The 17,274-nt window shown below is 33.3% G+C and overlaps 1 protein-coding gene across 9 annotated transcripts in view; it reads left to right on the top strand.

Moving 5' to 3' along the window:
- Nucleotides 1–17,274, top strand: part of EPHA5 (EPH receptor A5) — a 347,353-nt gene that overhangs the window by 57,784 nt on the left and 272,295 nt on the right. For all 9 annotated transcript variants that reach the window (XM_025435555.3, XM_049093001.1, XM_049092998.1 and 6 more), the window contains exon 3: nucleotides 14,592–15,255. In XM_025435555.3, coding sequence (XP_025291340.1) covers nucleotides 14,592–15,255 — 664 coding nt within the window. The remainder of the gene's footprint in view (nucleotides 1–14,591; nucleotides 15,256–17,274) is intronic.

Raw genomic sequence — 17,274 nt, 5'->3', positions numbered from 1 at the left:
GTAAATATATAAAACTTGATGGTATACTTTACTGCATAGCTTTACTATACAGATATGTATACTATGAAATTATATATGTGCATAGAGTTCTCAAAGCTTTTGATTTTAATATCTTAAACCGGAATACACTAGGAAGAGCTCTGTCTTGTTAAAAAAAATTGTTTTTACTTACTTGAAAAGATGTATGCACCCCTGTGTTTACAGCAGCATAATTTATAATATCCAAGATATGGAAGCAGCCCAAGTGTCCATTGACAGGTGAATGGATAAAGAAGAAATTGTGTATCTATCTATCTATCTATCTATCTATCTATCTATCTATCTATCTATCATCTATCTATCTATCTACACATATAATTGTATATATATGTGTATGGCTGATATATATATATATATATATATATATATATATCAGCCATAGAAAAGAATGAAATCTTGCCATTTGCAGCAACATGGATGAATTTAGAGGGTATACTGCTAAGTGAAATAAGTCAGTAAAAAACGACAGATTATTATATGATTTCACTCATATGTGGAATTTAAGAAACAAAAGGAATGAACAAGGGAAAAAAATACAAACAAAAAATAAACATAACTATAGAGAACAAACTGATGGTTTCCAGAAGAGAGGTAAGTGAGGGGATGGGTGAAATAGGTGATGAGGATTAAGAGAATACTTATTGTAATGAGCATTTAGTAATGTGTAGAATTGTTGAATCACTATTTGTGCACCTGAAACTAGTATAACAATGTATATTAATTATACTAGAATTAAAATATAAATACATAAAAATTAAGAACATTAATTTTCTATGAAATATTTAGTGGGATTCTAGTTGAATAGAAAGTACTTTGAGTGATAGTACTTTAATAACTACTTTAGCTTTAATATTTAAAGAGAAACAAAAATAACGTACAGAATAGGATTTTGGGAATAAAAAAAATATAGCTGTGTCTTGAAAAGAATACCAGAGAATGAATTTCTTTATTCCATTTATTAGTTTGCCTAGGAATGACTATTTTCACGTAAACTCTATGTTTTCCTTTGGGGGACATCATGGTGTAGTGACTTAAAACATGAACTTTGAAGTCAAAGACCTCTGAATTCCAAATGTTATTATATTGTTCACTAATTATGTAACATTTTCCCCTGATCTTTCATTCTCTGTTTCTCTCTCTCTCTCTCTCTCTTGTGCATGCATGTATTAAGTTTTATACGGATTCATAACCTATGTAGGTTTATATACTCACCACCTTTACAATACTAAACAGAGACAGTACCACCAAGATCTCTCATATTGCCCATTTGTGACCACATTCATGTGTCTCCTGCTCCTTCATGTCCCTGTCCCTATGCTCTGGCAACCACTCAGCTCTCTTCTCCACTTCTAAAATCTTATTTCAAAAATACTATATAAATGAATTTATCAAGCATTTAACATTTTGAGATTGAGTTTTCTCGCTTAGTTTAATTCCTTGGAGATTAATTCAAGTTGTTGTTTGTATCAATAGTTTGTTTCTTTATACTGCTGAGTAGTATTCCACTGTATACTTGTACCATAGTTTGTTTATCCATTCAACCACTGAAAGTCATCTAGGCTGATTCTAATTTTAGAGGTATTAAAAAATAAATATTCTGTGGACATGCACATGCAGATATTTGTGTGAACATGCTTTCATTTACCTAGGACCAGTGTGGAAGAATGAACTTGCTACATTGCATGTTTAGCTTTATAAGAAACTGCTTGTTTTACAGAGTGTTGTACTATTTTACATTCTCACAATGTATAAGCAATTCAGTTTCTCTGCATCCTCAACAACATTTATGGTTTCATACACGCACAAAAATTAATACATTTCAGGTAGGTGTGTAGTGATATCTCAATATGGTTTTAATTTAAATTTCCTTGATATTTTAGTGACATTCAACATCTTTTCATGTATTTACTTGCTATCTGTGCACCCTATGCAGTAACATGTCTGTTCATGGCTTGTCTATTTTTTAATTGGATCATTTATTTTTTATTGGCAGCTTTTGAATCAGTTGCTAGATACAGAATTCTCTGCAGACAGCTTTTTTTTTTTCATTCAGCATTTTGAATACATCATTCCATTCTCTTCTGGCCTGCCTTGTTTTTGCTGAGAAGTCAGCTGATTATTATATTTCTGTTCTCTACTTGATGAGAGGTTTTCCCCTTTGCAGCTTTCAAATTTTTTTTTAAGTTTTTTTTTTTTTTTTTTTTTTTTTTTTATGAGAGAGAGAGAGTGCATGCACGGGGAGAAGGGACAGAAGGAGAGTGAGAGAGAGAATCTCAAGCAGACTCCCCGCTGAGCATGGAGTCTGACACGGGGCTTGATCTAACTATCCTGAGATCATGACATGATCTGAAATCAAGAGTTGGATGCTTAACCTACTGAGCTACCCAGGCACCCATCAATTTTTTTTTTTTTTTAATGTCTTGGCTCTCAGCAGTGTTACTATAATATGTCTAAGCATGGATCTTTGTGAATACACTCATTAGGTTCAGTGGGCATTTTGGATTTGCTCATCAATATTTTTCCTCAAATTTAGCAAAATCTTGATAAGTTATTCAAATACCATGTTTCTCATTCTATTCTCGCTTCTCTTTTGGGACTTTGATTACATATGTGTCAATATGCTTTATTTTGTTCTAGAGGTCTCTGAAGCTCTGTCAGGTTTTTTAGTAAATCTTTTTCTATGTTTCATATTAGATTCTTTTTATTGATCTATTCTCATAAATTTAGTGAATTTTTCTCTGTTAATTTATATTTTTATCACCATATGAGTATATGGATGTTGCAAAACATAACTTCTAGTATTGTTTTGTTTATTTTTTAGAGATTATTTATTTATTTATTTATTTATTTATTTATGTTTAAAGTATAGCTTTACTGATGAAAAAAAATCATTTCCTCTATCATGTTTTTGCAATTGTTACATAAAAGAATTAATGTTAACTCTTGTTCAATGATGTATAGTATGAATATAATACTTTTTATTCATTCTTATTGATGGCATGTATGTTGTTTCTAATGTTTGGCCAACAATGTTGGAGATAACATCTTGACATATGTATTTCTAGTCACATGTAAAAATTCTAGTTAAAAAAATAATAATTTGCCATATATTTCCAGGCAGCTCCCCAAATTTTGCTACTAATGTATACTCCCACCAGTAGCACAGAAGAGTTCCTGTGCCCAATAGCCCTTCTAAAACTTGATTCCATATCTGCTACTTTTCTCCTAATAAACACATACTTAAACGTTTAAATTTCTTCTATATTAAGTATAACTAACAAAAATTGGAATAGAGAAATATCAGCAAATTTCTTGAGATCTCCAGGAGCCCACTGAGCCATCTTTACTAGGATCTGTTAGTTATATACCATATAAAGTATTAGTTGTATAACACAAAAGAATAAATGGATGTCAGAGACAATTAACTCTTGTAATTATGAATATATTTTTTATCATATCAAAAGCTCTGTTTGTTCATCTACAAATACATATGGAAGTATCAAATAACATCTAACATTATTAGGCTAAAAAATTCTGTATTTCTGCAACATAACAAGCCTTATCTGTTATCTGTAACAGATTTACAATGTGTATTTACTCTATGTATATTTCCAATTACCAGAATATATTGGTGAAGGGGATTGTGTTGATAAGCAGAGAAAAAGACAATTAATAACTTGTTTAATTTTACAATTAACATCACACTACAAAATTAATATCATTATTCCCATTTATGGTTATTAACCTAAGAAAGAGACAATTGCTTGAGAGAGAAGAAACAATATATGAAACAAAGAGATATAAACAATATTTGAAGATAAGAAAAAAATGTAGGCAGAATCCAAGTAGAAAGAATAAACGTAAGATTATCTTCCCTACTGTTGCAATTCCACAAATACTGTAAGGTTTCGTATTTGCTTAGAATCCTTAGAAAAATCTATTTTCTAAGTTATTTCCAAATTACAATGATAATAAAATTCAGTAAAAAATATTTAGATTGAATTTATAGGTAAAAATAATTTCTATAAATGTTAGTTATCACTGTCTTCAGATAGAATTCTCTGTCACTTGCCATCAGGGAAATACAAATCAAAACCACAATGAGATCCCACCTCACACCAGTGAGAATGGGGAAAATTAACAAGGCAGGAAACCACAAATGTTGGAGAGGATGCGGAGAAAAGGGAACCCTCTTACACTGTTGGAGGGAATGTGACCTGGTGCAGCCACTCTGGAAAACTGTGTGGAGGTTCCTCAAACAGTTAAAAATAGACCTGCCCTACGACCCAGCAATTGCACTGTTGGGGATTTACCCCAAAGATACAGATGCAATGAAACTCTGGGACACCTGCACCCCGATGTTTATAGCAGCAATGGCCACAATAGCCAAGCTCTGGAAGGAGCCTCGGTGTCCTTCGAAAGATGAGTGGATAAAGAAGATGTGGTTTATGTATACAATGGAATATTACTCAGCTATTAGAAATGACAAATACCCACCATTTGCTTCAACGTGGATGGAACTGGAGGGTATTACGCTGAGTGAAGTAAGTCAATCGGAGAAGGACAAACATTATATGTTCTCATTCATTTGGGGAATATAAATAATAGTGAAAGGGAATATAAGGGAAGGGAGAAGAAATGTGTGGGAAATATCAGAAAGGGAGACAGAACGTAAAGACTGCTAACTCTGGGAAACGAACTAGGGGTGGTAGAAGGGGAGGAGGGCAGGGGGTGGGAGTGAATGGGTGACGGGCACTGGGGGTTATTCTGTATGTTGGTAAATTGAACACCAATAAAAAATAAATTAAAAAAAAGAATTCTCTGTTATAAAATTCCACAGTCTAATGGAGGTAAAAATTAAATTTGCATTAAACTAATGATCAAAAGCATGAAAAAATACACACTGATCTTGAAATTATCATTTTAGAACTATCACTAAACATTTTAAATGTCCATTTTAAGTTTTTGGAAGAAATGTGTAGTTTTACTCAAAGAGCTTTTTTTTTTTTTTTTTTTTTTTTTTTTTTTGAGATCCATGTCTTGGCCAGACAAGGCTCGAAAAATACAGGAGGAGGGATTTGCAATGGACCTAAAGCTGTTCCTTCTTTTAGTTGAAAGAGAGAAGTACAGGGACTCTGAAAAAATAAACGATTGAAGTTCCAGCTCCTGATGACCACACGCTAAATGTTAGGTGGCCTCATTTTCTACAGGATTTCATTAATACAACTGTGGCAAGTAGATGCAGTGGACTTTAGTCCATATTATGGCAATATAGTCACTTTTACTTGAATAAGCTCAAAGCTCCAATGTGGCTGTTTTCCAACAAAAAATGAGATGGAAATTTGTGTTGAATAGCCACTGATTACAAGAACATGATTAATGTGAAATATGGAATTGATTTATGGGCACTGTTGTCAAGGCCTACATCACAAGTGCAATATTATCTATTGAAAAATGAGGCCAGAGTAAATACTAGAGAGGACAGACAATATTATATTTTCTGGTATCTTTTATAGGCTGGATAAATAATCCAGAGTTGCAAATGGTTTACTGAAACTTTTTTTTCTTGCCAGAATGGGAAGGACATAATTGTATCTATTTTGCCTGAAACATTAAGTGCACCAAAGGTTAATATGCTTTATTTTCATTAAATTGAATCCCAAGTAAAATAGTTTTTTTCCCCCCTCATTTACGGAAACTTTCATATTGTTTTGAAATGAAAGCTTCTCCACAGAATTTGTAGCTATGTGTAAGAGGACAGTATTTATATTAAAGAGAGTAGTAATGTCACTCTGAAATTTTAAGTGTTATTGAGGTGATATACATTTAAATAACATTAGGAGAATCTTTTCTAACATCTCACAATGACTGTCAGGGAGGAATTTTTTACAGCATGTGTGTGACCACTGTGAAATCCTGAGACATAAGAGAAACATATGACTTTTTCGACCTTAAAAAGAGTAAATTTATACTCTTGTATGGAATTGAGATCACAATCATTTCTTGAGAAAGATAGACACTCACAGACTATGTAAATTTTTATTATAAAAACTTTTTTTGTTTCAGTACATGAAAGAGTATTAATATTCCAATGGTTTTACATATTATTAAATGTTGGATTGATCATCTCTTAATATAATATGCTAGAAAATATACAGTGGTAAGCTACTATAACTTAAGCAATGTAACAGATATGGAACTAAACTAAATTAGTTGTTTATAAGTCTATTTGGTTTTAGCTGCTATTAAAATTATAATTCAAAAAAATAAAATATAAAATTATAATTATAATTCATGGCAGAAAGTCACTGACATACTAGATAACATGTATCATATTTAATGGGATTGCTTTTTGAAAAACACTAATGAAATCATTTAAGAATTTAAATTTAAATTTTTATTCATTTGTTAATTCCAAGCATACTTATCCACTTAGCTCTTGCTACCTTTGAAACTATTGACCATTTGATAAGTTTGAATTTATTTCCCTAAGTGAATTTGTCAAGGGAAAAAGCCAGATTTTAAAACTTAAATATTTATAACCTGTTTTATCATTTTATGTGAAACTATTTTATAGTGAGTATGGAATAACAATAAATGCATAAGCAATTGTGATATAGACATTTTCTTTTCTGTTTTTAGATTAAGTTCATTATAATATTTACTAGGAATTACTGTTTTTTGCTAAAGTCATGAACTTCTCTGTGCATATTTTAGCTGATATGGGCCTTTTGATTTTCCCCATGTCCAATTCATTTCATCTGCATTTGGATAATTTTTTTTAACAAATAAAGACTTTGTTTTCTTTCTTTTCATTTATTTTCCTTTAAAAAAAATTGCTGACTGCAACACTCAAGAAAAAATAACTATAAATTGTTTTCCTAGGGCAAAAGAAATCTCCTCTTTGCCATTCATGTTTATTTAGTGTTGATTGTATATAGATGCTTGATTGTCTATGGTTCCCTGTGAAAATATTCATATAAACTTGAAAGTTTAATTTCTCTTTCTCAAGTGTTTTTGTTTCATGACTTGAATTTGAGCCCACAAATATTTGTACAATTCCACTGACAATAAAGTAATTGACTTCACCTTTATTATTCACAGAAAATTGAGTCATCTCTAGTAATATTTCTATACCATACTTGTCAATTTTAAGGATTTTTAAAAAGATTTGAAAGAAAGAGAGTGAGAGAGAATGAGTAAGCAGAGGGAGAGCGAGAAGCAAACTCCCCACTGAGTAGGGAGCCCAATTTGGCCTTAATCCTAGGATCTTGGGATCATGACCTGAGCAGAAGGCAGACACTTAACCAACTTAGCCACTCAGGTGCCCCTTAAAGATGTTTTAAGCAACTCAAATGCCTATCTGATGCAGTCTTTTTCCACTAACATATTATTGAAGAAATGGAACAAGATTGTTGATTCAAATTTTTTTTGTTGAAAGTTGATATATTTTGTCATATTTACTTTACTAAAGAACCATGACTATTAGAAAGATTGAATATATGAAGCAGAAACTTTATACTATGTATTTTATTACTTTTAAATAATTCTGTTCTTATGGTTATACGTAAAAACCAAGAACCTTCTGGAACTCAGTGGAACATGCATGGCCTTGATCCAAAAATTAGGAAACTGATCAAGGAGGGCTGAATGCTGTGATTCTACAACAATGGCCCACAATTTTATCTTTTGAAAACAAAATTACCTAGTTTATTAGATAATGAAAAGTTTTATCTCTTGTTGGTTAAAATGATCTCAAGCACTACTATGCTTTATGCGTTATAACTTTATTCTATTATAACTTTAACCACCTTTAATAGGAGAAAACAGGGACACCTGAGTAGCTCAGCAGTTGAGCGTCTGCCTTTGGCTTAGGGCGTGTCCTGGAGTCCCGGGATCGAGTCCCACATCAGGCTCCCTGCATGGAGCCTGCTTCTCCCTCTGCTTATGTCTCTGCCTCTCTCTCTGTCTCTCTGTGTCACTCATGAATAAACAAAATATTTAAAAAAAAATAGGAGAAAACAGTGTCAGAGAGTTTTGACCAGATATTAATTTGGCATTAATGAGTATATCAATCACTCTAAGCTTCAGTTTACTTATCTGCAAAATAATTTGGTTGTATTCTTTATGTTTATTCATGCACATAGTACCTAATAAGAATATTAATCTCAAATGAGGGTTGACTAGCTCTAGCTATAGACTACTTTTCCTGTACTATATTAGTTGTGAGGTTTTCACATCTCCCAGGATCACATTTGATTTATATAACAAAATGTCTTTCAAAGTATTATGATCCAAGGTGAAGTTTGCTCTTCTTGACTCAGTGCTTAAGCATTTGGGCGGCCACTAGATAGGCCGGCAGACTTGGAATTCATATTTGCACTCAACATGTACTAGTCATAATAATACAGTATTTCTTCGTGATGAGGAATGGCTTCTACTTGACAGTAACACACCAAAGGTAGTAATAATAAACAGATAAAAAAAAAGTTTGTCCTGATAATAACAGGATTCCTCCACCTTTTCTGCCATTAATCATGTTCCCAAGTCACTTAACTTTGAGGATTTTCAGGCTCAGTTTCTCTCAGAGCAAATGTCCTGGATTGAATGTCTTAAATTAAGACTGACTTTTCATGCACACAGACAAGTGAGATCAATTGTACATCCATCAGAAAGGAAAAACATAATAATTTTATGTAAGCATAGTAAGTCTTACAAAATGTTATGGGGAAGAGTATTAGTATTGTTTATCATGTACCTGGGGAAAACAAAAAAATAAGCAATTCATTTAGATCTTTATTTCAATGTATTTTACCCAATTTTAATCAGTATAGCAAAATCGAAAAAAAATAAGATGAAGTAATGAAGATCTTTGATTAGTTTGAAGATTCTGATTTTTTATACTGTATTTCATCTGGTTTTTACATAGCAAGAAGCTTCTAGAAATTCTAGACTTTAGGTAAACATATTATGGGGTGACAATTGGAATGTGTTGTTCATTGGTTAAAATGGTTAAAGTGCCTTACTTCAAATTTGAGCATATTGCCACACTATTTCCTGGGCATTTTCTAAGGTCATGGAGAAGTAGTGCTCTTTTAAAAACAGCAGTTAATTAGTAATTTGAAATCAGGACATCCTCAATGAAATTAGGAAATATACAGTATACACAGATAACAAGCACACACATACGCACACACTGCAGATCATAATAAATGACATCTAAAAGTATTTTAAATATAATGGGAAGCCCAGAATTAATTTTTTGGAGCATTTCAAAGGCATTATACGAAATATTGTAACATAAAGGATAATGGGCAGTTATCCATATATTCAAAGAAGCATTTATGTGGTAAACAAGGTCTTGCTACAAAGTTATGCTTTGGGCATATCACAGTAAAAGTGAAAATAATTGATTCTTAGCTATATTTTTATATCTCTCTGCCAAAAAAAAATCACTAAGATAGTCCTAATGTTATTTGACTGAAATATGAAATAAAGTGCAGTGTCACTGACTCATATGATATATTCTGGGCTTTTACTCTGAATAGTGAAGAAGATTAGTGAGTGAAAAGTGAAAAGAATATTTTTAAGTATATCATAGAAAAAAATAACATTTAAACTAAGCTATAAGTTAAAACTGTTAAAATATAATGCTAATGAAAAATAGTTCCATAGGTTAATACACAAAAGTGAAAGCCAAACAATTGTAGTCCAATTGAATTATTGGACTAAGAGAAAATGTCTTAAATGCTTACAGCTTTTAAAAAAATATTTTATTTATTTATTCATGAGAGAGAGAGAGAGAGGCAGAGACACAGGCAGAGGGAGAAGCAGGCTATATGCAGGGAGCCTGACGTGGGACTCAATCCCCTATCTCCAGGATCAGGCTCTGGGCTGAAGGTGGTGCTAAACTGCTGAGCCACCTGGGCTGCCCTGCTTACAGCTTTTTATTGAAGACTAATTTAAAAGACCCATGAATTTATAAACTCTCCTTTTCAAATTTATGAAATTCAGACAGGTTACACAGAACAAAATTTATCTTTGTGTGAAACAACCCAAAAGACAAATCATACAATTGTTTATTTACCATGATTGAATTATTTCATATTTTGAATTGGCAGATCTCTGCACTAAGGAGGAATGTGTATATATTTGATATTAATTCAGTCATACAAAATATAAAAGTGCCCTAATCTGTGCCCTTGTGCTGTCAGACTCTGAGATACAGTAGAGAATAAGAAATCATGTCTCTACTCTCATATCTGTGATTCAGAGTATTAAAAAATATATATGTGTATATATATATATAGAGAGAGAGAGAGAGAAAGGAGGGGGAGAAGGAAAGAAAGAGAAATGGGAAGGGGGGAAGGAGAAAGGAAGGAAAGAAGGGAAGCAAGGAAGTTAGGAAAGAAGGAAGGAAAAGAAAGAAAGAAGAAAAGTTTAGTGAGGTGATGCCAAAAAAAAAAAAAGTGAATTTTGTTTTGACAGAGTGGGGTAGCAGTTGATGGCAGTGAATCAAGGAATCCCACACACATATACATCAAGGACAGAGATGTGCCAACAAGAAGACAGAGGTAGACAGAGGCAGAGGGGACGCTCAGATGGAAAAAGGGTGGTCCTCTGAGAGTTTGGAATTTTGTCAGGTATTCAACTTCCTCATTTCTAAAATGAATGGTAGGGCCAGATCTTTTAAGACCCCTTCTAATATTTTATACTGGACATTAAATGACTGGAATAGAGGGTTTGAGTTATGGGTAGTTCTGCTTTGTATGGGAAAGGTTGGTAACTCTAACATTTGTATGTTTATCATGATTCACACATGTTTATGAAAATAAGTCCTTTTTTGTTTGCCACAACTCTCATGACTGTAGCTGGCTTGAGATACCTGGTCAGGCATAGGATTTGAATCCAACTGACTTAGAGTTTTCAGTGCCCATCAGGCAAAGGAACTAGCCCAAGCTGACTGTGTAAAACCAGTTCTTTAATCTTAAAGTAATAGGAGTAAGGAGGAAAGAAACGTAGCGAAAAGCACGGGCTCAGAGGGTGGACCTTGAGGAGTGGCTAGACTTGCATTCAGTGTCCACCTTTTCAAAATGCCTTCAAAATGCCCAGGTATGGGATCCCTGGGTAGCGCAGGGGTTTGGCACCTGCCTTTGGCCCAGGGCACGATCCTGGAGACCCGGGATCGAATCCCACATCGGGCTCCCGGTGCATGGAGCCTGCTTCTCCCTCTGCCTATGTCTCTGCCTCTCTCTCTCTCTCTCTCTGTGTGACTATCATGAAAAAAAAAAAATGCCCAGGTACGTTGCTTGCAGTAATAAAGGAACAGCAAATACTTTTATTAAACCATGGGATCGGGACTCCTGGGTAGCTTAGTGGTTGAGTGTCTGCCTTTGACTCAGGGTGTGATTCTGGAGTTCTGGGATCAAGTTCTGCATCAGGCTACTCACAGGGAGTCTGCTTCTCCCTCTGCCTATGTCTCTGCCTCTCTCACTCTCTCTGTCTCTCATGAATAAATAAATAACATCTTTAAGAAAATAAAAATAATAAACCATGGGATCATAGGAAACCCAACAAAATTGAACCAAAAATGTTGTGTTTTCAATTTGTGGGCTTCATTATATGGCTATAATTTCCTTAACATGACATTTGCAAAGATGTACCTGCCACATTCTTAAATTTTTGGTATTCTTTCTTTTTATCCCCTTTGTTTCTTCTACATCAGTATTATCTTTGCTGAGGACATCAAGATGCACACTTTGTATTAAAAAGGAAGAAAACTTGGAAGAATTCAAAGTTTTAGTTCAACTAGCAAATCCAAAATAGATGATTTTTTTCGTCTATTTCTTAGCATATTCATCTACATAGCAGCAGATATTTATGGGAAATTGTATGTATTTTCTAGTTGATTCTCTGAATGGCTTATGGCTATAATTATTTAAATTAAAGTATTTCTGTTCATTCATTAAAAACAGAAAATGTGAGCCTTCATTTATATTTTGGACACTTGAAAAGAAAAATAAATAAAATCCCACCATGATGGATTCTAACATCAAAGAAAATTATAGTTTTTCTCTTCTTAATTGAGAATATTCAGAGAAGTAAGATGCTTACGCACATACTTTGAAATTATCACCTGAAGCAGTAACTATTAAGCTGTCTTGTTGAGTGCTGCTTGGCTTGCATTTTTAATAATATTTGTGGTACCTTGGACTTTGTACAGACAAAGACTGTGAATTGCTTGCCTTATAATCTTGGAAGATGCTGTTGCTCTGATTCATTTTACTTGTCTGAGTCCTCTACTTGCTAGCAGTGTCCTATTGGAATATATGATGCAGAGATAGTTTTTGCATAAATTATTTAAGGGCAAGGATTTGAAATTCTGTTTGTGTTTTGTATTGGAAGATATAAAATAGTCTAAAACAGAGATAATGTAGCATTTTAATTTTGTTTTCCTAGAGAAGAAATTTTTGATGTTTTTCCATTTTACTAATTCAAAGAATATATATTTAACTTTGATATGTGAAGTTACTTGTATGATTTTCATTTGGTTAGTTGAGGTATTCTTTTGCATGAAATATTAATAATGGCATTCAGTAATATAATAAAGAGATTGATAGCTGGATCACTTCAGGAAGATAATGTAAATAGTTTAGTGACGGACTGCTGAAAAAGAAAGCTGTTTTGGAAATCTGAAGCTAAGTAGAGTTTATGTACATTTTGAGGGAAGACAAAAGTGAGATTAAATGAAAGAACTAAGGCTTCACATAACACCACGATGTGAAAGTGGTTCAGATAAAATCTTGATGTCTCTCTCTCTTGTGAATTTCAGGAGCTCAGCAGTTTTCTCTCATTAGCACCTTTTACTTATGTCTGTCTGATGGCAGCTAGAATTTTGAGAGGGACCATCTGAGGTACACGATTTATGTGTGTCCCTTGTGACTCCACATTTTTCACATCTCTGTCAGTTGAACAGAACCAAGAAACAATGCTCTATTTAATTTCATGTCTAAAGAGATGAAGTTCTATGAAGTTTATTATAATATTTAATGTCTGAAATCACATTCTGGATTTATTGAAAGCCAGTGTGATTTCATTGCTCTGTTTCAGGGTCTTTTTTAAAGATTTAAAACAAAAATATATATAGTTTTATGCACGCAGATTCTATACAAATTTAAACAACTTCTTAAATTATAATAATAATGTTTTTATGGAGAATAAGAAATTTGGTTCTTTGCTGTTCAGAAAATGATTATGGTTACATCACAGTATTAAGACTGAAATATTTTATTGGGTAAGAGATCGGTTTATTTTTTTTTTTTAAAGATTTTACTTATTTATTCATGAGAGAGAGAGACTGAGAGAGAGAGGCAGACACAAAGGCAGAAGGAGAAGCAGGCTTCATGCAGGGAGCCTGACATGGGACTCAATCCCAGGATCACACCCTGGAGTGAAGGCGGCGCTAAACTGCTGAGCCACCCAGGCTGCCCAAGAGATTGGTTTGGATCTCTTTGACCTAATACTTTGGCAGCTACATAAATCATACTAATTTTTTTCTGTATCTTGTATATATTCAGAACTCTTAAGGTCATTACACATAAAATAACATGTTGGTTAAAATAATTAATGCATTCCCAGAATATAACAAAAACTCAGTATTCAAAATGACAAGGCTTTTTCATATATACTTTTTATCCCTATTTTATATCTGTCTCTTAGTTTATGCTTCATTGATAAATCTATGAATAAACATTTAGCTATCCCATTTGCAAAAGAATCCTAAATAGGTTGAGTCAATGAAATAAGCATCTACTATTAGTTTTAAACTAATGAAATTTCTTTCAAGCATTATTATAGTGATGAGTTATTTATAATAGGACACAATAAAATAAATGTGGATTCAAGTTACATTTTTCTACCTTCTTTTCCACATTTATTGCTTTTTTTTTTTTTTTTTTTTTTTATGATAGTCACAGAGAGAGAAAGAGAGAGAGGCAGAGACACAGGCAGAGGGAGAAGCAGGCTCCATGCACCGGGAGCCCGACGTGGGACTCGATCCCAGGTCTCCAGGATCGCGCCCTGGGCCAAAGGCAGGCGCCAAACCGCTGCGCCACCCAGGGATCCCCATTTATTGCTTTTTATTCACTGTTATCTTTTAAAAAATGTACTGCCTTTTTCTGTCACTCTTTATCTACTCTGTTAGTTTACATACTTAAAAATCTTTCAAATATACGTACTTTCCTTTCAGTTCTCCTTCTTGATAACAGCACTCACATTCTATTTACTTTTGCCTTTTCTATGGAACATATGCCTTTTTTCTTTTTTTCCACTCAAATTCATATGCATTAACTTTTGAGTTAGCGCAGACAATGAACAATGTGCTATTAATTTACCTAATTTAAAAAGGTATTTAATAAAAAGTTATCATCGTAGAATTCCTTCCCCCAATACCGCAGATTAAGGCTGCAAAAATTTCTACATATGAAATAGTTTTTGATACTTTTTGCTAGTTATTTTCTAAATATTAAAAATTGTCTATTTTATGTATACAGTGGGAAGAGATTGGTGAAGTTGATGAAAATTATGCCCCTATCCACACATACCAAGTATGCAAAGTTATGGAGCAGAATCAGAATAACTGGCTTTTGACCAGTTGGATTTCCAATGAAGGTGCTTCCAGAATCTTTATAGAACTCAAGTTTACTCTGCGGGACTGCAACAGCCTTCCTGGAGGACTGGGAACCTGTAAGGAAACCTTTAACATGTATTACTTTGAGTCAGATGATGAGAACGGGAGAAACATCAAGGAAAATCAGTACATCAAAATTGATACCATTGCTGCCGATGAAAGCTTTACAGAGCTTGATCTTGGTGACCGGGTTATGAAACTGAATACAGAGGTCAGAGATGTAGGACCTCTAAGCAAAAAGGGATTTTATCTTGCTTTTCAAGATGTTGGTGCTTGCATTGCTCTGGTTTCTGTGCGTGTATACTATAAAAAATGTCCTTCTGTGGTACGACACTTGGCTGTGTTCCCTGACACAATCACTGGAGCTGATTCTTCGCAGTTGCTTGAAGTGTCGGGCTCCTGTGTCAACCATTCTGTGACAGATGAACCACCCAAAATGCACTGCAGTGCTGAAGGGGAGTGGCTGGTGCCCATCGGGAAATGCATGTGCAAGGCAGGATATGAAGAGAAAAATGGCACCTGTCAAGGTAAGAATTTGCCTGCAGACTGGCAGGTGCTGTCTGCTTCAGCTAGATCATATATATGTATTTTCTCCAATGATTATGAGCAGATGACCTTTTACTTTGCTAATTTATGGAGATTATTTCTCTTGAAGTTTGATTTCTCTCAGAATTTTAAAGTTTCTGGCAACAATTTAAGATTTAATGTAATATTTTGCTGAATATATATAATTAACACTCAGAAAGTCTTACTTGCAGTGTAGTATTTCATATTCATTTTGTTTTCAGAAGTTTTATTTTTGAGCAACTCAACCCAAAGGATTTTTTGATTGTATGAGTATTGTCTGCTACTCTACTGCTATTTTCTCCCCATGAAGAGAAAATAGTACCCTTACCTTGCTGCATAAAATTCAAATGCAAACACTAGATGAGACTTGTTTGGCATGCTTTTAACTGCCTTTAAAAGATTCCTCAGAAATAAGTTTGACCGTATAAACTCCATATGATAATATTTGTCAGCTAACAGCACTTAGTTTACTGTATTGTTTACATATAATTCCTATTGGATGTTTGTTTTTAAATAAAATACGTAGCACTCAAAAGAATAACTTTTGGAGATAGAGCCAATACAAAAAAAATTATTTCAAAAAAATTTACACATGGGGATTTTTTTTCCTGTTTTAATTTTTCTTTTAAATTGAAACTTGAAATGGGTGACGGGCACTGGGGGTTATTCTGTATGTTAGTAAATTGAACACCAATAAAAAATAAATTAAAAAAAATAAATAAATAAATTGAAACTTGATCATGTATACTTCCCTCTTCATCATGTATCCTTCCCTCTGCATTTGAAAATATCCTCATTTTGCCCACAGTGTGGTGAGTTAAATTTAGATATTTAACAATGGCTTTTTGGAATAGGTTAGCACTTTATGTCAAAGTAAAGAACAGCTTATGTGGAAGAAAACATTTTTACTTAAAAAAATTCATTCGTCCTTGTAAACCTTCATTTGTTTTCACCATGCTGTGCACAGGCTAAATAGATAATGAGAGTTACTGTTAACTGAAGAGAAAACTAAATGCTGAAAAGTACCCTAATCCAACCTGGTAGCTTCAGGTGCATTTTTCCCCCTAAATCCACTATATAATGTGAATCAAACTTGCTCAAGTTTGTTCAGGCCTGAGTGTAGATTGATTATAGAACCAGGGAATCAAAACTGGGGAAATGATCAGTAAAAAATAGTGACTTTGCTGAATTATTTCTCTCTAGAAATACATTGCACCATCTTTAAAGTTCTTATTTTGTCTTCCTACAATATCCTCTACAATTAAGGTTATCGTTATCTTTTTATGTAGTCTACAACTCTCTATACCTTTGTATATGTATATACATATATATGAAATTTTATTAAATCAAACATGTTTTGTAAATAATTTTAAACTTTTCAGGAAAATGAATTATCTTTTATTTGGGATTGGATATAAGGAAAGTTCTAACTAACATTATCTTAATTTGTCTTCTTGAACTGTCCTTTTAGTGTAAGATGATGACATATATAATTATAGAATCAGAAACAGGAGATTATATAATCTGTTGAATTCATTTCATTATTTTGTCTAAAATATTTGCAATATAAATCTTACTGTTAAAAATTTTGTTTACTAGTATTATAAAACAATTGTTCTATTTGATTATTTGTTTATGTCACTTTAGAGGATGGTATATGGGCCCTTTAGGTCAGATCACAATGACCTTTGCCTTCATCCAAATGGACAGATAGTCCTCTGTATGTTTAGAGGATATTTTTTTATTGTTACCAGGATTAAAGGATTCTGTATATGCTTATTCTGAAAGTGTTTTAGAGAAGTAGGTTTTTTGACAGAATGTTTCTTAGTCTGGGCACTCAGTGGGTATCTTTCTCTTCTCATACTTTCAATAATTGAAGAGTAGAAACCTAACTGGAAGACAGTGGAGTGAACTAGAGAGATTACATTGTAGAAAACTTCACTTAGCTGGACTGTCTAAATTCATTCATTACCCCATCC

The sequence above is a fragment of the Canis lupus genome, chromosome 13 (assembly GCF_003254725.2).
Source record: "Canis lupus dingo isolate Sandy chromosome 13, ASM325472v2, whole genome shotgun sequence".
NCBI lineage: Eukaryota > Metazoa > Chordata > Mammalia > Carnivora > Canidae > Canis > Canis lupus.
The sequence above is the reverse complement of the archived record's forward strand: the minus strand, read 5'-3'. Positions and strand labels throughout refer to the sequence as shown.